The sequence below is a fragment of the Harpia harpyja genome, chromosome 16 (assembly GCF_026419915.1).
Source record: "Harpia harpyja isolate bHarHar1 chromosome 16, bHarHar1 primary haplotype, whole genome shotgun sequence".
NCBI classification, from domain to species: Eukaryota; Metazoa; Chordata; class Aves; order Accipitriformes; family Accipitridae; genus Harpia; species Harpia harpyja.
Genome location: NC_068955.1, coordinates 26,951,312 through 26,976,386, shown reverse-complemented (window position 1 = coordinate 26,976,386; position 25,075 = coordinate 26,951,312). Strand labels below are relative to the sequence as shown.

At 41.9% G+C, this 25,075-nt stretch overlaps 1 protein-coding gene across 1 annotated transcript in view; it reads right to left on the bottom strand.

The window, feature by feature from the left end:
• Positions 1-25,075, bottom strand: part of LGR4 (leucine rich repeat containing G protein-coupled receptor 4) — an 84,846-nt gene that overhangs the window by 17,060 nt on the left and 42,711 nt on the right. Inside the window, exons 3-6 of the mRNA XM_052811285.1 lie at positions 16,963-17,034; positions 15,281-15,352; positions 3,388-3,603; positions 2,648-2,719 (exon numbers count right to left, since the gene is read on the bottom strand). Of these exons, the coding sequence (XP_052667245.1) occupies positions 2,648-2,719; positions 3,388-3,603; positions 15,281-15,352; positions 16,963-17,034 (432 nt within the window). The remainder of the gene's footprint in view (positions 1-2,647; positions 2,720-3,387; positions 3,604-15,280; positions 15,353-16,962; positions 17,035-25,075) is intronic.

Here is a 25,075-nt window from a genome sequence, read left to right as displayed (position 1 = left end):
GAAGGTACACAAGTGCATGGGACCTGATGAGGTGCATCTGCAGGTCCTGAGGGAACTAGCGGAGGAAGCGGCTAAGCCACTATCCATCCTATTTGAGAAGTCATGGCAGTCCAGGGAAGTTCCCACTGACTGGAAAAGGGGAAACATAACCCCCATTTTTAAAAAGAGAAAAAAGGAAGAGCCAGGGAACTACAGGCCAGTCAGTCTCACCTCTGTGCCCAGCAAGATCATGGAGCAGATCCTCCTGCAAACTCTGCTAAGGCACATGGAAAATAAGGAGGTGATTGGTGACAGCCAACAGGGCTTCACTAAGGGCAAATTGTGCCTGACAAATTTGGTGGCCTTCTGTGACAGGGTTACAGCACTGGTGAATAAGGGAAGAGCGACTGATGTCATCTACCTGGACTTGTGCAAAGCATTTAACGCTGTCCTGCATGACATCCTTGTCTCTAAATTGCAGAGACATGGATTTGACTGATGGACCACTTGGTGGATAAGGAATTGGCTGGATGGTTGCACTCACAGAGTTGCAGTCAATGGCTCAATGTCCAAGTGGAGACCAGTGACAAGCAGCGCTCCTCAGGGGTTGGCACTGGGACCAGCGCTGTTTAACATCTTTGTTGGCTAAATGGACAGTGGGATTGAGTGCACCCTCAGCAAGTTTGCTGATGACACCGAGCTGTGTGGTGCAGTCGACACGCTGGAGGGAAGGGATGACATCCAGAGGGACCTTGACAGGCTTGAAAGGCGGGCCCATGTGAACCTCATGAAGTTCAACAAGGCCAAGTGCAAGGTCCTGCACATAGGTCAGGGCAATCCCAAGCACAAATACAGGCTGGGCAAAGAATGGATTGAGAGCAGCCCAAAGGAGAAGGACTTGGGGATGCTGGTTGACAAGAAGCTCAGCATGACCTGGCAATGTGTGTTTGCAGCCCAGAAAGCCAACTGTATCCTGGGCTGCATCAAAAGAAGCATGACCAGCAGGTCAAGGGAGGTGATTCTCTCCCTCTACTCTGCTCTCGTGAGACCCCACCTGCAGTACTGCATTCAGCTCTGGGGCCCCCAACATAAGAAGGACATGGACCTGTTGGAGTGGCCCAGAGGAGGGCCACGAAGATGATCGGGGGCTGGAGCACCTCTCCTATGAAGACAGGCTGAGAGAGTTGGGGTTATTCAGCCTGGAGAAGAGAAGGCTCCGGGGAGACCTTACAGCAGCCTGCCAGTACCTAAAGGGGGCCTACAAGAAAGCCGGAGAGGGACTTTTTCCAAGGGCCTGGAGTGATAGGACAAGGGGTAATGGCTTTAAACTGAAAGAGGGTAGATCTAGATTAGATGTAAGGAGGAAGTTCTTCACTGAGGGTGGTGAGGCACTGGAACAGGTTGCCCACAGAGGTTGTGGATGCCCCATCCCTGGAAGTGTTCAAGGCCAGGTTGGATGGGGCTTGGAGCAACCTGGTCTAGTAGAAAGTGTCCCTGCCCATGGCATGGGGGTTGGAACTAGAAGATCTTTAAGGTCCCTTCCAACCCAAACCATTCTATGACTCTATATAGACTCTAAGAGAATGACAAGATCTGGAGTAAGCAGCATTCCTGGACTCCTCCAACTCCTCATGTTAACAGAAGTTGTCACTGGCTTGCCCTTGCCCTCCTTCATTTGTTTTATGTATTTAGCATTCTCCTAAGCATAACGAAATGCACCACTGAAGGAGATACCACTTATTAGACATTCACTGAGTGAGCTGAAGGGAAATGGAGATTGTGATCCAAGTGGCTGAAAACCATTCCTCGCCAAGGAGGCACTCTGGAGGTTTAAGAGTACTGCGGAGCTAGGATCCGGCCGCTCCAGCCTCCCAGTTCTGGGGGGGAGTATGAATTGTCAGTGGGGACAGCAGACACGGGGCGAGGGGAAGGTGATGCTTCCCGTCCCCATTCCCTGTTTCTGTCCGAAGGAACATAAGGCTCACTGCTTCAGATAAACCAGTCCCTAATCTTAGTATTTGCCAGTATTTTAAGTGAACTCAGGTGAATCTCTTGTACGAGAGCCTGGGAACCAGCAGCTGGGCTGTCTTCTACCCGCCTGCACAGGATCAGTTCGGGAGTTGCGGGGACACATGAGCAACAGTCTCCTTGGCAGGCACTGGTGCCCATCCAGTAATGGAGGAGCAGTGGTGAACAGCCCGCAGCGGCCCTCTGAGAAACCTCCTATCATCACACAACAGTTTTGGCAGTGTATCTCAAATATGTTTAATCCTACACTAAATCTGAGAAACAAATATTTGTCCCTTATCACCCACAGGGCCACTCAAACACTTCTGATATATCCACCTGACTCGGTGGAGTGCTATGCAAAGATATACCAGCTAGGTCAGGGCTAGGAACATTAGAGCCACATCATGGCCTGGGTGACATTTCACCCAGGCTAATATTTACCTGCTTCTCAGCATAGTTAATTAGTTTTGGTGGAGCACTGCACTCATACTAGCCTTCAGTTCCAAAACCTGAGCTGGACCTAAATGTTGGTGGTATGTGTTGCGTGGTGCACACGTGCCTTATTTGCAAAATCTTCACCATACCAGTAAGGTAACCTTGATTAAGCTGGGAATGAGACAAACACTGAATTACAAATTACTTTAAGAAACATACTTACAAGGTTTCAAGGTTGTCTAATCCATCAAAACAGTGTTTTCCTATAGTTTTTATTTTATTATTATGAAGATGCCTGCAAAGCAAAAACAAAACAAGCATGAAAACGAATGATTTCATATAAATTAACAAATTAGCAGATATTTCTATGAAATCAAGACAGCTAAATGGTTTAGAAAAAACATTGCATGGGGTGGATTATGCAGAAGAGTGTCTTTTACTTCCAGACAGAAATATTTCATCCTCATATGGGAACAGAAGAGATTGCCTGCAGTCAAGACAACCTATTTTAAACCTTTACTCACTCTCCAGAAGCGTGATAAAAATATGATTTAAACATATAAATCAACCTAATTTTTCATATTCATCCTAGAAGATATTTAAGACTACACAGAAACAGGTCTGTGGCAGATAATATTTTCTTCTTTTAATATCTCTGAAAGCTTTCTCTGACAACCACTGGTTTTAAATATTCATTACTAAAATGAGGTGTCAGGAAAATATATACATCAATCTCACTACCCATAGCCCATTTGACTTTCTGTTTAGGAGAAAGCCTTTAGCAAACCTTCAGCGGGTTGTCTAGTATACGTGGTGTCATCTCGCATTGGTGGTATAGATTGTTATTAGACAACTGAGCTAAAACATAGCAAAATACCATTTTCAGTGCCATCCTAGATTAACCAAAACTGTAACTGAGGAGAGAATCAAAGTGACCTATGAAATACATTTACAAATACTCACAGAACAACAAGACTTGAAAGGTTTGTAAATGCATAGTCAGGAATGTGTGTTATTTTGTTGAGAGCCAGCGTTAACGCCTGCAGAGAGGGGAGATTGCTGAGCGGATAGATGGGAACTTCTGTCAAACTGTTGTCATCCAACCAAAGGTGACGCAACTGCACCAGACCCTCAAAACTGTCTTCTGGTATGGCAGTAATATGGTTAGCATCTAAACGCCTACATTAAAACACAAAGAATTCACATAGTGAACTCACAAACTACAGATAAGTAAAAAAAAAGCAATTAAAGTCCTATTACTCCTGAATTTTTTTTTTTAAGCTTAAATGTGCTTTACTGAAATAATTTAATATTGGAAAGTTCAACGGTTTACTGAACGATGCATGAACACCCCATAAGGCAAATGAAGAGCCCATAAAAGAAAGCTTCATAAAAAACTTCTCAGACATTTTTAATAAAAACATTTTAACAAATTCATATGCTTATAATCAGCTTAACAAATTGAATTGGTAACTCAATAGACATCTCGCCCTCACAAAACCCCCAGCTGCTAATACTGGAACAAGTCTTCAAAATGGTAGCTTGATAGTGTATCAAAGATTGCAGAGGCATTTACTCATTTGAACTGATTATCCCTACAGATACATTGTCGATAGCATCATATACTGTTATATGCTTTCTTTTGTGGTACTGCTGTACACCTTCAGCGACTACTTCAGAGAACAAGATTATTAAAAGCAGTTCTTGAACAAAGTCAGAGTTATGAATTATCCTGACAAATAAAACATTATATCATCAACCAAAACTGAAAAATTTCTTTCACTCTTGCACCTGATCCTTTCTAACATGCTCCACAAAAAAACGCAAAACAGCACATTTGCACTGTTGACTATTGTACATACATTACTGGATTTGCCACCACACTTTTTTCCCCAAATGAACTCCGATCGCAAACATTAGTAGTAGTAACACACGTGGAAAGTGACTTAACTCTCTTTCATACAGGAAGTCAAACCATGTGCGACAATTAGTTCTGCTACAGTTACCAGCTCACCTACGCTATGGAGTTTCACTGCTTCTTCAGGTTTCAAAGCATAAAAAAAAAAAAAGCCAACACTCCACACCTGGAAACCTAGGAGGCTAAAATGCACATCCTCAGCTCCAGCTCCAGATGTGAAGCCCTCGCAACGGGACGTGCAGGTGTTACTGTCAGAGTCTCGGCCAGAATCCTGATCCACGACAACTGACAAACCTGATACTGCAACTCCTTGTCTGATGGCTTTGGCAGTGACAACAGAAACTCTCGTGCAAAATGACACGTACTTTTTCCTCATGCAATGCACTCTGAACCAAGTTGTTTTTTTCATCTTCCTACACTAGCAGTGTAGTTACTTGGATAGCATCAATGGCAACCAGGGCAGGCAAAAGACACAGACGGGGACTGGTTCAGGTTCGTCCACATCCACACTATGCCACGTAAGCAGATGTGTCAGCGACAAAAGCAGAAGATCACCCATACTAAAAGCTTAAGCTTGGATTTACATGGATGGAAGCCCCAGGAACGGGCACCGGCAAGGGATGAGCCAGGAGGAAGCAAAACATTAATAAAGCACTATTCTTCATATGGGGATGAGAGGAAAGGTCAGCAGCGATAGCCCACGAGATGAAAAAAATGGGATCGTAACCGATCCGAGCCAGCGTAGGGCTGAGAGCAACAGGCAATGTTTGACTGTCCTCTGACCTAGAGGCTGTCTTCTCTAGATCAGCACTCAGCTGAACCGTGGTGACTTTGCTGCAAACATGGAAGAAAACACCTTGCGTAACCGCTTTGAAATGACTGGTGTACCAGCCATGGTATGTATGCTGCTGTCCAGGGAGACAAAACACGTATACCCTCCTCCATTAGCATCGATGTTCATTACGACACAAATCAGCACAGGTTTTGAGTTACATTAAGCATTCACTGTGTTTCTAAAGCCATGATCAGACATGCTCTTGAAAGTCCAGCTGGGTTAGTTTAAGAAGTCATTGCCTCCAGCCATTCATCCCGTCCCTCTCTGGGCTGGCAGAGTGGACCAAGTCACTGTGCTGCATTTGTCCCTGGGCACAGTCACGACAGCTTCAATAGTAGTGAAAATGCTTCTGGACCTCAACACTTAAAGGACATGCTGAATTCAAAGGCAGAAGACAAGCTTGATCAAGAATTAATGCACTTAATCTATTTCCGTAAAAGAGTTTTGTTGTTGTGATATACAATGGTTTACATATTTCAAATTATTAGGAAAAAAAGTCAGCAGCTGAATTTCCATGTAATAAAGTCAAGAAATACATCAAATTAAGCAACAAATACACCAATACAAGTGGGAACTTACAAAACTGTCTGCAGTCAAAGGCTCTCTCCTTAGAAGAGTGAGGTGCCATTAGCTCTAAAGCTATACATCAAAGAGCTAATTCCTACGGTTCATATAACTGGCATCCCCTTATCATTTGCCCCATGGTCTGACAGGTGTGTACACTATTCTGTTTGAATGCTTTTAGGCTGCACTGAGACTGGAACGTTTCAGAGAAATTAAATGTCTGATAATAATAAAGAAAAAAATGGAGGGGGGGGGAAGGAAAAAAGCCTGCGGCTCTGCTTCAGAAAAAAAAACAAAACTAGAAATTACCTGTCTTTCTTCTCTCTCCTAAATTCACACACCTCCCTGAAGATCAAAAGAATTATTTTCCAGTGGAATAAACATATCCGAGTCTTCTCCAACTAATTTCTCCCTAACCTCCCCCCCTTTTTTTTTTTTAGTTTTTTTTTTGAGAGAGACTCGAGAGGCAGGCCTCAGTCCTTGTGACTACTTGTCTACGCCTTGTTTGTACTTTCACTGTGCTCCTTGCTAAATTCCATTTACTCTAGCAGACTTCACAAAACAAAAACACATAATGAAGCCCCAAGCCCTGCTCCTCCGCTCCCACCGTTAAAGCAGAAGATGACCAGAGGAGGGACGGACACAGATAACAAGGGAGTCGAACTCGCAGCCAGGGAGAACAGAGAGGGTCATGGAGAAGATGACGGACGCTTCATCCCTAGCTTGCTTTGCCAAAACCTCTGTCCCCCAGTGCAGGTGGATCAAGTACCGAAGTAACTCTGCATCTTAAACTGATGGCTCTCCACAGCCATGCAGTCTGTTGCGTTCATCCTCTCCTGCCCGTAGCAATAAAACCGAGGAGGGGAAAGGAGAACACCACCCGCCGTTGGCATTGAGCAGGGAGGTTTGGAAGGTGAAAGAGGGCGTTTTTCTGGCTCTTCTGTCACTTCTTTACAAACTTTTGGCACCATCTTAACAAATGCGATGTCTGAGTAGGGCTGAAAGTAATTAGCGATGCTAAATCATAAAGCCAAAGTCAAGAAGACAGACAGGGCATCCTGCTGTGATTATTTGCGTGTCTCCCACTCTCCATTTACATAGCGACTTCCCGATCCCTGCGTCTGAAGATCACTGTGCTAGCCCAAGGTTTTCCCAGAGGCCAACAGATATATCAGTACAATAGTTGAAAACGGATGGTTTGCCCAGAGTTTTCATTGACCTTCATTTACAGTTTTAAAGGGAAAACCTGTGATTTACAAAAGTTATAGCAACAAGCACAGCATCAAAAGAACCAAAGTGGGTATTACTACGATTACACAAAAAATATTTATTGGTGCTGGATTTCTGTTACTAATTGTCATACCTCAAGACTTATTTTTAACTAATTTGGCCATTTGTCTCATCCGCATTTTTTGTGTTCCTTCATGCCTCTTAGCGTAAGCCTGATGTACCACAGTTATTTTTTTTCTTTTTTTTCTCTTCCAAACAGTCAAAGCTTATCCACATTATGTTGAATGAAAAAAACACAGCTGAAACGCTTCTATTTAGCATGAAATGCACATAACGGAGTACCTTGTAAAACAACTGAAAAGCAAACCTAAAACATTTGACAACTTCCACAAAATATTACAACTAAGGACCACACCTCTTTAAGATGGGATAAGGGAGTATTCACTAGCTCCAATGACTAGCAAAGTACAAATAATATTCTTCTCTTGGACTGAACTTTTTCAAAGACTGTCCTTTTCCATTAAAGTGTTAAAGATAAGACTATGTTCTTTAAATTAGAGCTTGCAGCATGTACTTAAATTCCTTAATCTTTCAGAAGCTACTCCAATTCCAGCTTCCCTATAGGCATTGGCTTGTGAGAGACCTTTACATTTTAGTCTATAAATTCAGAGTTTACTTGCGGAGCTGTCATCTTCACTTTCATTACCTGTCAGGTTCCCTCCTCACACAAACTCCAATTCCACAAGAAGAAAGAGCAGGAGGATGATAGAACCTATATATTCAGCAGCTCTTATATCAGTATTTGACATATTGTTAAACCAGGTAAAGAACATAGCAACTTAAAGGTCTTCAAGCAATTAACTCAGTTTTAAGGAAACTGTAAACTAATATGAACTCCTACCTCGATTCAAATGAATAAAAGTTCCAAAGTCGAACAGACACATATATACGAATTTTTTATATTTATACAGTAACATAAACACACACAAAACCACCATTCTGACTCCAGTGTATTTCAAATTTTCATAAAGCTTTTCACTACAGATCTTAGGCCATGCCTGCCAGGAGTACGCTAGTATATGGAGAGCCGATACCTGGGAGGTGGCACAGCATGGCAGCCAGCTTTTCTAATATATTACAGTGGGGAGGAGGGGGGGGGAAAGAAGGCAGGAAAAAACTAAATATATTCGTTTCTGGAGCACTGGGAGCTTAAGAAAAAAAAAAAAAAAAAAAAAAATCACCAGATCTCAGTGTTTCCCTGGGATCTCCCAGGAGCCAGCCAAGCTCCCTCCTTCCCTGGTCTCAGAAACAGCCCCGTACCACACCAAACCGCAGCAGAAGCTCCCATGCCAGACACTTGCACAAAAGCAGGTGCTTGCCAACGAAGCGGGCACAGCAGCGGGGTCACTGGGCACAGCACCTACTTACAGGGTTAAAAAGGCTAAGAGGCCAGGTCACCATGGAGGAAAGGATATTCATGGCCCCGTCTGGGCTGGCCAGCAGCGCTGCTTAGGGCAGCACCCTACAGCCTGCATCCCTTGTGGATAGCGCTGCGGAGGCCTCCAGAACCACGCTAGCACGTCTCCTCCGGCTGCCTAGTCCCTCCAGTGCTGCTCCTCTGGTTTATTCTTCTCCCATCGTCCAAAAGATGCCAGGTGCTGGGCAGTGAGGGTGCCTTCCCGCCGGACCAGGGGAAGGCAAGGCAGAGCATCCTCGGCCACGCAGGTAGGGTCGTGCTGCAGCCAGGCTGCGAAATCCACAGCTCTGTGTGATCCCAGCCGGTCTGGAGGGATCAGGAACGCGAGGGGGAGAGCTGGGCACAAAGCTCAGTACGGGGAGGAAAAAAAACCCTGTGTTTTGCTCCCACCCTGTAGTCTCTCCAGGCATGTTATGGTCAACTCTCGCTCTGCTGGGACAAACCACAAACAGCATGCCGGTGTCCATCGCTGTAGATGCTCCCCAAGGAGCCGGCCAGGCTCCTTGCCACAAAGCCCACCTGGGTGTTGCACATGCAAGAGACATCTCATAAACATCATCTTAGTAATAATATTCATTATGAATGCACTACCACACAGTTTGTTAATACTATCTGCCTCAACAGAGGAGACCATTACAGATTTATTTGCAGCTGCTATCCCAGCCTCACTAGCTCTCATCTGTGACCACACTCAGCCTTCCAGCCTTCAGCGACTGGGAAATTTTAACAGCCTTGTACTAATAGCGGAAGTTTAACGTTGATGTTAACAAAAGGAAAATCACTCCCAACTCATGTTAAACCACTTCTGCTCAATGGCAATTGTTAAAGAACTTTGCTCTTTAAAGTGCTCCTTCAAAAACCACAAAGAAATCATTCAAATAACACTGGAGTAGATTTTTAGGTTTTGAAGTTGATAAGCCCGGTACCCAGGAAATTCTGCTACAACGCAAGGCAATAAACCCACCATGTTAACACAGGTACTTTAAAATACTCAGCGCGTTTGCTCACCGTATCAAGCAGCGGCTCTCTGTACCTTATGTGTTGAGAACATCAACACAAGGATTTGCTTTATTCAAAGACAAATTTACAGCAGCTCTCAGAAACTAATGATACATGCCATATTTCAGCCACCAGTACTGATGTGCCAGCACATCTATTTCTTCCATTTAAATGTTTAAGATGGTACCAGTCAGAGATCATACCAAGTTTGCTACATTGCCCTTAGAGAATTCAGCTAATTTTTATGTACATGCTGTGTAACTTCCACCATCCTGGTTAAGTTTCTGGTCATTCTGTTTCTAAATTATTTCCTGACTTTTATTTAAACATTAGCAATTCCTTAAGCAAGCCCAGACAGTTAAAAAAAAAAAAATATGGCTACAAAAATCCCAGAGATTCCTAAAGCTCACAAGAAATACCCATATCTCACTTTTGAGAAAACCAGAACAGCTTCTAAAGGTGAACATAGAAAAATGAGACTCTTGTCATTCAGCAAGTATGTAAAGTTCACGAAGCAGTATATTTAAACTGCTGCATATTTAAAGATTTGTCAGCACAAACATGCACAGGAGAGCTCTTATACATTCTTTACTCTAAAAAAATGCAAGGGAGAAAAGCATATTCAGTGTATTTAAGTTTGTATTGTTTTTGCAGGTTAAAAAGAAAATGCACGTGAATTTCTTCCTTCCCCATTCTGGTGATAGTTCAATCCTATAGCTTAACACAGACTCACTTGAGGGCTGGTCTCCTTTAACCCTTTAATAACAGCAAAGCAGGAAACTAAAAAACATCTGAAGACTACCCATTAAAATTTGATTAGTTGAAAAACCACCTGCCACTGTTAAAGATGCATACTACATATAAGACCATATAATGCTTCTTAACGTCATCTAGTCATTGCTGTTAATGAACATCTTCCACAGCCTCCCAGACAAGGCTATCCTTACAGATACCCCTGTCCTTCAAAACTCTATAATCCAGAATCAGAAAACTATCAACAGAAGCCATGAAACACACTTTAAGAAAAAATTAGCAGAATTAGAACAGAACTGTATTTTTTGATACAAGACATTGTTTGCATTGTCCTCTCCAAATTCGGAGATCTTCCCTTCTGACACCTTTCAACGTGCTTATGGTTTACGTTACTAAAATTGCGTGAACTACCGCTTAAAGCCGTGCTGTTTCATTATGGTACCAGCAGAATGTTTCTAGATTTGATTTGGGTTTTGGTTTTTTATAAATACAGATGTAACTTGATCTCTGTAAGGAATCCTTTCTAAAATCAGAAAAAGCTAGAAATGCCGGGCTGTAGCTGATATCTGCTACAGCACATATTTTAAATGTGTCCTGACTGACTGAAATACGCCTCCATCCTCTGTCACCACCCTTTTGCCGTGCATCTTTACCCTGCAAAGCAAGACCCTGCTCTCGTTTCTTTCGATCCCAGTCTTTCCTGCCTGGGCCAAGCTGATTCCCTCTCCCAGAAAATACAATCATATCCCAGTTCAGCACATTCATGCTTCCTGCCCCATCCTGCCTCAAGCCTGCTCCAGCCTTCTGAGATAGGGAGGCAGACTGCAAAACTGGTTATGATCCTGCAGCGGAGACTGCAAGCAGACCAGGCTGGGGAGCCAGAACTGCTACCGGGTACCGCAGAAAATTACTGCTGACCACATGCATGAAGACACTTACCCTGCAGCTCAGGTGAACACCCACACAAAAGAGAAAGGCAGGAGCTATCACAGTTGAGTACCACACTGGCACAATCCCAATACCCACAATTTGGGAATCTGGCATAACAGCGTAGCTGCAGTGCTTTGAACTATTGCTGCAGAACGCTCTAACGTTCCCTGCATGTGGGCATGTCTGCACATGTGCAGGGACAGTAACTCGGCGATTCCTGAACTACAATTATAATAAATCGTCTCCAATACATCGGCAGCTATTGACAAGCTTTCAGAAATGATTCCTGGATTTGATGGCAAATACCCACTAAAATTAGCAGCAATTAGGGTTTTTTGAGTTTAAATGCAAGACAGTTCCCCTTTCCAAAGCATCTGAAAGTCTTTGTTTAAATAACCTAGTTCCAGCATTCGTTACACCCTGAGGATCGTACTAGAATATTCTGTGCTCTGACTTAAAATTCTATGTAGCTGGGTTTCTGGGGTGAGTTAGAGCAACCCTAGAAGTTGCTGTAGTTTACAGAACCATTTTACAAATCCCGGCAGTCTGGGTCAAAGCTTGGAATAAGCAGTGTTACCAAAATAAGTCATCGCTGTCAAATATGCTAAGGCACTTAAAGAAGTGACCCTCTGAAATGGCTCCCCGGTCCTTTCGGGCTCTGCGCATGCTGCTGGAGCAGCACACCGCTTTAACCACCTCTGGTTCTCCCTATGACCCTGGGATCGCCAATAAACCTCACCGACACCATTTCCAGACTTAAAGTACAAAGTATGCCGCTTCATTACCTTGTTATAACAAAAATACACTGTTGATGCTTTGCAGTTATTGAAATGCATCAAGACTATTATTTACATTTGCGAAGCTCCTTATCTGTCAGCTTTTTCTGCTGCCAAAAGCTGCGGGCACAAGCCAGGCAACTAGTAGTGCCTTCTGTCTCGGCAGTGCGGTCCCACGGTCCCAGATACCACAGCATCTTGCGATGCGAGAATACATCCCACCAGCTAAACCTTTCTGGGGTGCTAGGCAGTGAGTTTCCACTCCGCAAAACTCTTTCATTTTGCTAAATTTCACCTCCATAAATAAGGACTCTATTCTAACTCTCTTTCGGAGGCCAAAGCTGGGAAAATATCCAACGTAAACAGAAAATAAAGAGCTGTCGTTTAGTATTCTGAACCAGGCTGGCTACTCGCCAGCTATAATATAAACATTAGAGATCATGAAGCTCCTGTAACCATCTCCTTTATTTCCACCCAGGTATGTTTACTGGGCTTGTTAATGCAGTGTATGCAGTGTGGCAACCGTCTTCCTACGCAGCTAGAAATTGGAGCACATTAAGAGAGAAATTGGACAGTGCTACAGGAGTTGCAAACCAAATGATTATCAATATACTATAAAGTTTTATGAGCAAGTAATTTGTGTCTTCACCAAGAAAAAAATCCCCCTAAAGCTTACTTCAGAGCAAACTGGGAAACTGCCAAAACAGAGTCAGTTAAGTGATGTTTAAACTTGCAGGTTTTGGATAGAGATTATATATTAAAAAGGTAGAAGCAGGTTTTCTAACATATATTCTGCTAGAAGAAGGTCACAGCAGCTCAGGAGCTTTAAATCCATTTTTGACACAAATTCCTGGGGGGGGGGGGGGGGGGGGTGTGCAAATAAATCACACCCCCCCCCTTTTTAAAAAATTAATAAAGCAGCATGCTGACACTTATGTTTCCATGCCTACACACAAAATTCAGAGGACCAGTCCTACATTCCGTTGCCAGAAGGTGCTCCCTACATTAGTATGGGATATGCATAATTACACTGTAATTTTATGAGTGATGCAAGAAGCTGAAAGTTTTCCTGAAATTCATTAAAGTTGCAGAAATAAATTCTGGTGAAGTAAACAAATTGCTTAGGAAAAATGCTTTACATTTCTCACTACGCTTGTCTCAAAAACTTATTTATTCTCAAACTTCTGCCATTTCTAACAAATTACGGTGATCTTGCAATGCAGACAGATATCCTTCTCGGGAACAAAGAGGGGGACAACCCAAAGCCTGATCCACAGCAGTGGAAGAAAAGAAACCAAGCAACAAAAAAACGCCCCACCTTTCTGAGCTTCTGACACTGATGACTTCCAGACTGCATTTGCCCACCATATTTCTAACAGCTACTCTGAAATCTCCGTTTTGTTTTCCTCAGAAAAAGAAGTAACAAGTAGCTTGCCACTTATTAACCCAATTTCCTCCTTTTTCACCTTCCTAAAATTGATACAGTTTGTCATTTGCCTATGAACAATGAAGCTCCCAGAAAGGGAAACCTCACCACACTTCAAACTGTTACTGTTATATTTTAATTACAATGATGTTATGTCAAGCGATTATACTGGTTACATTATACAATAGTACATAATCATTCCATGATTTTTTTCAACAATTAAAATGTCTGCTTTTTTTAAATAGCTCTAACATCATCTTCTTTCCAATCATATTAAAAACATATAAGAGAGAGAGATGCTGGCTTCATTTATACATTCATTTTTTTTCCCTTGGTTTTGTCCCTTCCCTTTTGCACATAAAACTATCATGAAACCAGCAACTGGAGATTTAATATTTTAAACTGTAATTAGAGAACAAACATTACTGTAAATAAGTAGACAAAAAGAGAAAAAACTAGAGAAAATGAAATGGATGATTTGTAGAGAACAAAAGTATTTAGTAAAGTAGTTTCTTTTTTTGGCATCACAGAAATGCTGGAAGCCAGGAAGGAGTATTGTTTTGTTTTTTTAAATAATTACTAAAGGGTTATTCACATCATGTAATTTGAAGGATTTTTATTACAACGCATAGTATTTGCACAAAGCAGACTGTGGCCCTCAGACCAAGGTATTCTCTCCTCTACGCACACACGCACACTAAAACAAGAGGGAAAAGCGGATATTAAATTCGCAAAACGGCTGCAAATGGAAACCTGCATCTGTCCTACTCTTGGATCCAAAACCCTGGAAAAGTCCGGGCCAACTCACGGCACCAAAACTCGCTGCTCTCTCCTTCTACGAGGAGTGTGCTGCCCACGCTCGCTGTCGCACGCAGGAGATCCTCGCCGGTAAGCAGCCCGGCAGAAGCAGGTCTGTGGCTGCACCGAGAGGTGGCATGTCCCTGCACCGCACAGGCTCCCGCTCCCCAGCGGGATAACCTGCAGCCAATCTTATTTGGCCCGTGCTGCTTTCTTCAGATGGAAAAGGCGGGAATACCCGAGCAACTATGAAAGGGTAGTGGCCAAGATCCAAGTTTAGGGAATGCAGAAAGCACCTTTGCAAAAGTTGTGCAATAGTATGCAAAGCAACTTTGCAAAGCTATGGGGTTTTTTTTGGTTTTTTTTTTTCTTTTTTGCAAAACTATTCCATAATCTGATGCAACACTGAAAGAAACAGGATCTTAGGCCAGAAACCTGAATTTTGGCACAGAGGGAATAATCTGCCCTCTCTCTCTGTAGCTAAGCAGAAAGCAGGAAAAATTGTGAAGCCCTTCCCCCCTCCGCCTCCTCACCACAGTGATAAGCATCTACCACCTAGAGAGCTGTAACTAACTATTAAAGTCTGATTAAGATGCTTTATAAAAACATAATAAGCCATGAGATAGCATAAGCACATATGAAATATCTTATGAGCAACTAGCAATAATGGCCAAGGTCTTCATAACTGTCTGTGTGATTTCAACACCTTCCAGTAAAACCAATACTATGCACGTCTCAAACAATACTCCTTCCCAGAAACCCCTTTTCCTCCTCCGGATACAAAAGACTTGGGCATGATTCATTTTTGCACAACATTTTAAAATTGCTTAAACACCTTAGGACATGCAAGAAAGATGATAAATGTTAAACTCCACCATCACTGCGTTTATATAGCAATCTTGCACCTGCGTTTGGGTTTTGAAAGAGTTTGGATTTGGGTCGCCCCACCAAAGATGACAAAATTCCTTATGAACTTAACTTGGGAAACTTTGCTCCAGTTGAAACTGCAATATCAGAAAGTCCAGGTACATTATTACACATACATGATTATACTTCAAGACTCTACAGAACAAAGCAGATGCATACAAAGTGACTGAAAGTAGAACTTGGGAGAGCAATACAAGAACAAAAGCAAAGTGAGAAAACTTACAAGGACTGTAAACCACTTAATCCTCTGATGGCCTCATTAGGTACAGTCTTCAGCTGATTGTTCTGTAGGGTTCTGTAAAAATCCATTGCGTTAGTAAAGTAGAATTTGACAATAATCTTCATCAACAGTAGAGGTGACAGAAGAGCCCACGGTCCTGTTATGATTTCACAGATTTCTAGTGTACATAAAAGCATGTAGAATTATCAAGACCAGACACCCAAAGGCAACAATGAAACAAGAAAATGGCCTATTTCAGTTTTATTTACAACTCATTAATTAACTGCATTAATTTGCAGAGAACAAGCCTCTGACATAACATGCTGAAATTCCCCTGGGAACTCACTGAAGAGGTTGAACAACTTAACACTAGTACAAATTTGCTACAATGAGTGATATTTTATTATTTTCTTGTGAAATCATCCTATACATGCTACAAAATACACAAACCTCTAATTTTTCTTAAAGCCGCATCAATACACAATGCATTAGCAATCTAATTTACAAAGTGTGTTCACAACAAAACACCTCTGGGCACAACATTAAAAAGACACAGAATGAAACTAGAGCCAAGCTGAATTAAGTTATACTGGGGTTTTTTTTAAGAACTTCTCTTCTGGGACAACATATTATTGCATGATGAGTTCTTTTATACAGAGAATGTAAATAACTGAGATCTCACACATTATAAAATCTTATTAGATTTTGGGGCATACTGGCATAAAATGTGAGTGCACAACTAAGTTAACTGTTAATTAACACTGAAGTCCCAAAGTTTTCAAGAACTGCTAGAATTTCAGGCACCTCCAGTGTTGACGATCCTGACAGAGATACCTTCAAGAGCTTTGACACCCTGCGTTCAATTTACAAAACATCATATTAAGTAGTATTGCAGATGGGCAGTTTCCTAATCTGTACCCTGCTTATGCTGTCTGTTTATGCTTCTTCTTTAAAACCTCAAGGTCCTTTTCCACTATTTATTTTAAATATCTGTTTAATTAACTATTACCCTACTAGCAATTGGAAATATTTACATCAGCACAAATGCTACAATTACTGGCTACAGGTTTTTAAAACCCCTAACAACAGAAAGCTCTTTTTATCCTTCGCTATGGAAAAACATTTGAAATGGCTATTCTTATCTCAGAAAGGAAAACAGGGTATGGGAAACAGGGCACACAATTCTAATTTTTTTTTTTTTTAATTAAAACTTTTTTTCCTAATAGTAAGTCATTTTCACCTACAGAAGCATCAAACTATAGAAATTATTTCTATCACTGGTAGCGGACAATTGAAAGGTCAACAGCATTTTAAATCTCTGTAAATACTAGTACTACCTGATAATGTTGGGGCACCCGATGGAGTAAACTGAGAAAGTAGAGAACAACAAAAAGCTTTACATGTCCTTTTTAGGATTTTTCCTTTTCTTAGGATTCTTCTGCTACAAGATATACTTCAGAAGCAAGTAAGTGTTCTAATTAAACACAGTAATTAGAGTTTAGTCAAGTTCACTGCTCATCATCACCACTTATAGCAGGCTTTGTTAAAAAAAAAAAAAAAAAAGTAGGAGAGCTATAACTGGGGAGGGGGGCAAAAAAATTTCCTCCAGCCTACCAGTAAACAGGCTGGCCATGCACTAAGAAAGCATGCAGCTAGCTATGAAGCTCTAAAACCCGATTACTTACAGAACTTTGAGTTCTTTCAACCCAGACAAGGCCTTTGGATGGATAAAAGAAAGGTCATTGCCAGCCAGTCGCCTGGAAAAAAATTGCAATAATAATTTCAGTCACAAAATACAGTACTTCTACAACCATCTAACAAGGAAAATCACCGATACATCAAATTTTGCAAGCAATTATGCATTTTGCATTTGATTAAGCCATATTCATGACCTTCAAAGTCTGCAACAGTTATTTTAGTCATTGCACATTTTTAACGACGAGAATGCACTACTCTGCTTCATGGATATACTTTTGCAAACATGCCAGAAAAAACACACCCCAGAATGATAAAGAATCTTCTTATGGTACTGCATTTGAAATGTGCATTTACCAACCATTAACATGATCCTCTGGCTTTCAGCATTGCTCTGCTGAACCATGCTCTGGTACCCATGTGTTTTTAATCTATACAGCAGTTTCTAAAGAAACTATGCAGTTAAGTAAAAATAGCTGGATGCTAGCACAAGGCAGGGAAAAGTTTCTATGAGAATCCCAAATGTGAAGACGATACTCGCAAGCAGGCGGTACGTTCACAGTGCTGACAATTGACAGGACGCCTGCTGACATTACCAAGACGTAATCTTGGTAATATTTCATCTTTTTGGTAAGCTATTTGGACAAACTTTTCAGGAAAGAAAACTGTTTTGGGGGAGGGAGAAAGGGAACAGGATCCTCAGCCATACTCACTCTCTCTCAAGATGTGGCCAGTTTCAAACTTGGACTGCTAGACACTAACACAAAGTCAATTGTGAAAACCACCATGATATTGAAAGTAATAAATACAGGAGACACTGCAGAACACAAAGCAGGAAAGCAGAAACAGCAGCCAAAACAGCTGCTTTCACATAGCTCATTCCCCCTTCCCCCACTCCTTTTTTTCTTCAACCTTTCTACCTCTATCCTGACCAGCAGACCCTGTGTGGTCCAACCTTTGTTGAGCTGCTAATAGTTGTGACACAAGGTATTTTATTAAGGGTAAAAGACAATAATGCAGAACACCTGGTAATCCACAGCTGCCAAAAGATGCCATCATTTCAGCCAAAGTATTCGCTTTCAGACTTGGTTTCATATCCAAGCTAAGCAAAGGCAACGTTGGAGAAGGCTGTACAATGAAATCATCCAGTGGAAATACTATGTACAATGCTGTAAGTGTTAATAATTAAAAAATAGTCAATGTGCTTTAACAAAGGTTACAAGATATCAAAACCCACCTCTGCTGTTACAGGGCACTGTGAAGCAAGCCAGACACACTAAGGGGAAAATATTATTTCAAAGAGGCAAACAAAGGAAATAACAAGAGCATCATCTAAAGTATCAGTTTGCCAAAACATAGCAAAGTTATTACTTTTTTATCTTAGTCTCTACTTCTAACTACATAAAAGAGATTACCCAAAGCATTTGATGCCTACATAAATCTGCTTGCAACAGAATTAATGACTTAATAAAATGCTGCCTGATAGAGAGGATGCTAGTTATGTTTATCAAATCCATTTGTCAAAGGTAGATGGTTTTATTTATAAACAAAGGGAGAAGAGGATGGCTTCTCATGAACAGGAAGGTGACAGCAGCAGCAGATACTACTCGATTTTAGAAAACTGTGTTACTATCGTTTATTAAAGTAGATCTTGGTATTTAGTCCTTGTATTCTCCTGCACACCCCAATCGCCATAGCTATGGCTCTGACATCATTACAAGCATGCTTAAATCTCAGCTTCTTCTGTCTTCAAAAAAAAAAAAAAAAAAAAAAAAGACTTCTCCTGACTGCTGAGAAAAGTTTGTTTGCGTGTCTTGTGTATAACCAAACAGCTCTGAGACCAGAAGAAAAATCAAAAGAATCAATGTATACTTATTCCTGAAATCTCCTGTCTGCAAACAACCTCAGGATTTCAGAGCTGTGACATGATTTTTCAAATACTTTGACTTTTTAACATGAATGAAAAATTCCAGATGGCAACTAAACACTCCCCTAAAATTCGTTTTCTTGTCAGTAGCTACCCAACTCAACTGTTTTAACTTTATCTGGGGGGACATGGAGGGAGTTTTGCAATATTTCACGGCTTTCTTTTTAAAAATTTCCTAAGAAGTTAACTGTAAACAGAAAAACATGCTGGGTCTCTATACCAGAGCGCCAGTGATCTGCAAAACACATGTTTTTTTTAAAAAAAGTGTTCAAAACATCAGAATAGAAATCCTTAAATCAATCGAAATTCAACTGAGTCTATAGCACCGAATTATTTTGGCACTCAAACACTACTAGTTGATGTTGATTACCTACCGCACGCTTCAAGAAGCAGCAGCCCTGGTACATGTGCGTCAGGCAGCTCTGGCTGCAGCTCTGCCGAGGATCCCCATTAAACGGGCTGGTGTGCGGCTCGTCAGGCAGCTGCTGGAACTTCTCCCTCCGCCCAAAGAGGCTGGGATTATGATTTGTTTTAAAAAAGCTAAACTAAATCCAGTTGCAATAGGCTCCCCCAACCTCACTGAGTGTCACTAACACAACCTACAGAGCACTGAAAACAAAATACAGCTGAGCCAGAGCAAGGCTTGCGTGACTTCAAATAGCAAGACTTCGCCTACCTCAAGGCAACTCCTGTTTATTCAGCCTTTTTGCAACCAACCAACAGAAAAAAGCCTTGCAATCCATTACATTTCCGTTTCTCCTCCATCTGGCAGCCTTCCAGGAAACAGGATACAACTAGCCAAGTGTGCAAAGGCTTTACTAATCAGATTGCCAAATATACATTTATCATTCATGTCCTAGCCTTGGGGAACGTGGCTGCTCATTCAGAGGTTTCAACTGCAGCTCTCCAGCAGGCAAAGACCAACATATCATACGCCGCTCTCAACACGCTTCCCTCTGCTGCAGCATGCAGCAGCTGGGAGGATGGAAAGATTTCTCTTTACATAACCAGGTTCATTTTAAAGAGAGAAACGAAAAATTAATAGCATATAATATAGTGCACCTACAGCATATAAATTAAGATGTCACCGAAATCGTCCAGTCAGGTTTTCCACGTTACCTCCTTTCAGCATGTCTCAAAAACAGTCACATCCAGATTTTCAAATATAACGTTTAAAACAATTAGATACTTAAAAAGCACCTCTGTTTCTCTCTTTCTGTCTCTCTCGCACACACGGTAAATGGGCTAAGGAAAATCACAGCTTTACCAAGCCCCAAACTCCAGCACAACAGAAAGGAAGGAAGCTTCATCTCCTTGCAGCAAGACTCACTAACCTGCTTGGGACCAGCCCGTGGTGGGACAACTCCACTCTGCTACGAAGGTACCCGAAGGCAGCCCTACCTTTATGCTATCGAGAGCTGAGTACCCGTCCTTCCCTTCATTTTGAGTGGAAAGAGTCTCAGAGACCTGGTCTGAAAGTCCATCTACAGTTAGTGAGTCAAGGCACATCACCGTTAGAGCTCTTTTTCCGAGAGGCAGAGGACTGTAAAACAGATTCATCCACAAAGACAGTAAAGACTTAATTTAATAGACGACTGTAAAGTGCCCTGCTATGCTATAGGCCACAAAAACTCAATTTGCTGTCTTTTACTTCTCAAGGTACACAAGCACAGCAGCAGGCATCATCTGAAGTGGGGTGTAAACACGTATCACACTGACCAAGAGTTTTCCTGCTAACTTGATCATGACTCCCCTTGTTTGGAAACTCTGCCCAGGACTGCAGGTATCCTGAATTAGCCCAGCCGACTTACACCTTGGAGGCTTCTGCAGTGGAATCACAGTTGTAATGTGTGACCGTATCAGTATCTTTCTTCTAGGTTGGCAATCTCTCCTTGTAATTGCTTGGTATTGAAAATTGTAGGCCTCTATTTTTACTTAAAAAATAAAAATAAGAGTGTTTCAGTGGGACAAAATTTCTGCAAATTCAAGTAGACAAAATCAATTTCAGCATAGCAGGATAATAGAGTAGGACATATGGAGTACAAAATACTTCAGCTATCCTGTCATATATAGGTGAGCAACACCCTCTAGTCATTATTTTAAGGGACAGAGTAAATGATCTCCAGACGTAGAGGACACCTTGTTGTTATTACAGAAATCAGGATACAATCTGGCTAGGGAATAGTCCTCCGTGGTATCTCATTCCCAGAGTATACAGCAAGCATAGCTTGCTGCACTGAAACTCTTCTGAAAGCAAAGACTGTCTTCTCTCTTTTGGGAAATTAAAACTTCTGCAATTATGAGTCTGGCAACCCGGCTGCATGTTAACCGAGCCAAGTTAATCACTAGCGTCACTCCAAAATCAGGGAGGATGTCCCAGGGATACATTTTTGTCCGTAACAATTAAAACCATCACTCTCATTTTGACAGGATGCAATACAAACTTCTTGGAAACCTCTCTGCTTGCCTTGCATCCCAGATGGTGGTGAACCTCAGGTTACTTAAGCAAAGAATTAGGTCTCCTCCTGTCCTTCTGCAGATCTCCTGCACATACACAAAGTGGTTTTGCTGTGGCTTTTTTTTCCTTTGGTGGTATTCTGGGATCCTCCTAACCTTCTCTGTCCATCTTGTCTCTGATAACAATACATCGGCTACTTTTTCCATGGATCAACTGTAACCTTACTTCCTCACTGAAAATTCAAATACTGACACAGACAGCAATCCTGACATGTCATAATAAATCACCTGATTCATTATTTTTATTTCTACACTACCTGCTTTCTGGTAGACCTGAGACTCCTATTTCAAGATCCAGTCAAGGCTGAGCCTTCTGCATCCCTTACAGATGGTCCATCACTGCCCCTCTGCCCACTCAACATCTTATTTTAGCTCTCCAACTTTTACCTACCTATTTTCATCCCATTTGAAAATACTCCGCTGCTTCCCCACTTGCACTTCTGCAATTTCTTTACTTTTTTGCTGTCTTACATCAAACTATTCTGCCACCCTTACATGCCTGTCCCCAACATCAACTTTTTCAGGGTTCTTCATGCTTCCCACACAAACTTGAATTTTATTTCAGGTTCTCCTGCAAAAGAAGTAATCTTTGAAAATGCCTTATAGACACACTTGCTGGGTATCATGGATTGAATTTTCTCAAGAAAAGAGCTTCGGGTTCCACTTATTCCAGAAAAGCAGCCGTTTTGGAACAGAATCCAGTTTTCTTAACAGATGATGCATAGTTACATGCTACAACCTATTATCAAAGCTTGAAGCTTCACACAAGAGGTACAGACATCTACAGGAAAGTACCAGGGGCTCGCTGCTCCCCCCGTGCAGAGATCCCCTGCCTGGCAAGGGCACACACCTGTACAGACAGCTCCTACCCAAGCTGGGCAGCTGCAGAAGCGGACGGGCTGGTAAATGGAAGCCATATCGCCAGACTAAACATCGCTTTGCTTATCTGTGATTAGCAAACAGCCCCTTTGGGACTTTTGTCAGCTGCAGCCTGCTGCACTGCTGTGAAGCCAATCAATAACCTACAGATTGCTCCCAATTCTTCCACGCCAATTTAGCATAACTAAATGGATACTTTATTCTGCTGCTGCTAATGGAAAACGCATTTGTCCCCTTCTCCTTTTCTTGCAGCAGTTTCAGTATTATACAGCCTCAACCGCTATTTATAAAATCGTGAGTATGTAAGCCAAGACACTTCAGGACTGAAAAAGGAAGCCTGTAACTACAACCATCACTGAAACTGCACCCACTCCATCCAGCTGAGTAGGCACTTCTCATCCTGAGCCTTCTCTTTCTAGCACTTACAGCCTTCTCAAAGTTATACTGAACTTCAAGGTAATAGCTTGTTTTCAAAATGCATTCCTGGTCTAAAAATTTAAAATGTCTAAGTAAACTAAACTGATTTGATTAAAAGAAGTCAAAGCCTGTCCATATGTTCTACTGTTACATCGTCAGCAAGAGTCACCAGCACTCACTGCAAGACAAAACATGGCTCTATGATACTGCTTTTCATGGACTGTCAAAGAATATTTATATTTTTTTCTTGTTAACTGGAAAACAAATTATGATGGATTTTGAAAAAAGCAAGCATTCCCATCCATGCAAAATATGCTCTATCATTCAATTTGCAAGCAATATCTGTACTGGGGAAAGACGTCCTTGAAGTAGAGCCCGCAGGCTACAACATACGTGCACTGAAGGAAACACATATGACCTAAAACAACTGTTACACAACATAAGCTGTTGAAGCAAGCTGTCTTTCTAGTCCCAAATAGTATTCTCCAGCAAAAAAACAGAAGTTTGCACAAATTTTCTATCACAGACATGTCTTAGAAATAAGCAACAATATCCCATTGTCTTGAAAATTGCTAACACCTAGTCTACAGCAGTAATGACAAGTTGTTGCAGTAAGCAACTTCGATTCCTCTCACCTCTAAAGCAGAAAGCAGAATACATTTTATAAAATGCACCTTCTCCATAATTGCCTTTGCACATCTTGCACCGTGTCGTGATAACTTTCCTTTGCTCTACCATAGGCCAGGTAGACCTTTCCCTTGAAGGCACTCAGGTGAGTCTGCATATGCTGATCCAGGTTCTGCCACTCTGGATTTCTATTTCCCTCTAACTTCTCACTGCACAAACAGCAATCATTACAGATGCCACTGTGTTTACTCAAGGAGCTACCCGAGACAGATATTCCATGTTCCTCCAACATGATGCCAAAACTTAAAATACTTCAGTGGCAGAGTAGGGGTGAGGTGGGTGGCTTTCAGGATTTTATTTCTTTTTGCTCTCCCCTCAAAAAGCCACATCTAATTTTAACTTCTCCTTTTCACCGTGGATGCTGAGAGATCGGAGGCACTTAGCTGTGCTATAAGAATGACTTCCACAGCAGTGGACCGGCTGCTGAGAAAGCAGGGGGGGATTTGTGGTTGACAGCTCCAGTTCAGAGGACTCCGACACTCCGAGAGGGATCTGTGGATTTGATACCGACTTCATCATGGGCCAGCACAGACAGCGGCACAGGAGGGAGACAGGCTCTCTGCTGCCCGTGCGGATCAGCAGATGGGCTGCTACGCTGAACTGACAGGAGCTCTTGCGGCATCAACACGCTCCTTCCTAGCTATAAATACATTTCACTTACCTAGTCTGTAAAGCAGAGACACAGAGATGAAAGTAACCAAGCTTGGTTTTGATCAACAGGGATGCAACAACTGAATCAACTACAGATTTGTGCTTTTAGCAGACAGTGCTATTTGGGTGCTCTGAAGGTTTCCAGGATCATGAAATAACGTTAATGGTTAGACGTGAGAGGGTGAAAAAATGACTGTTGAGACAGTAAATCCTCAAAGTTGCTTCGATCTGTCCATACAGCCTGTCTCTTGCCCTGGCAGTTATTGTCTTTCCAGGCATGGGATCTTATGAATGCCTATGCATCTGGCAAGTGACACTGCAAAACGTGGAAGTGGATTAAATCTACATATATTTGGCAATTAAAACTTTGTTACCCGTTTTCTAACCACTTCAGATACATACTGGGTAAATATAAGAGCCAGGTTTTGTAGACACCTCCACAATGAATGACCTTAGAGAAGTGGGAGTAATTTTCAATATGATTCTTTGTTTCAGATTTAGGTCAACTGCTAACTTTCTACCAGCTGAAAAAAAAGCAAATATTTTATCGGAATCATCTAGAATTTTACTTTTATATAGGAAGGGCAGGAAAAGAACTTCACATGAGTACTGGTTACTACTTCTGTGCCAAGATAAGATCTGCCAATGCTAATTAGGTAAGAGCACCTCAGTACTCACAAAAAATATACCAAAATGCAACCACCCAAGAGCAGGGAAGGAAAGGAGGTCAAAGAGGTAAAAGAATGACTTAATTCCTCACCGTGTCTTCTTATGGTAACATACAGTGTCATACCACGACACTACGATGACAGAATGCACTCAATTACTTTCTCAAGAGTATGGGGAAAACACATTTACCTCCAACGTATAGGATTTGTTTTTTCTGCTTTTCTGCCTGACTATCTGAGTTGCACAGCTACGTGTGACTCTTCTTGAGGCTTGAGCCTGGAACTGGCTTACCTGCTCGCTCGCACATGCACATCTTTTGTCCACGCTCCAATTCCTGAAACCAAAAGGAGGAGGTG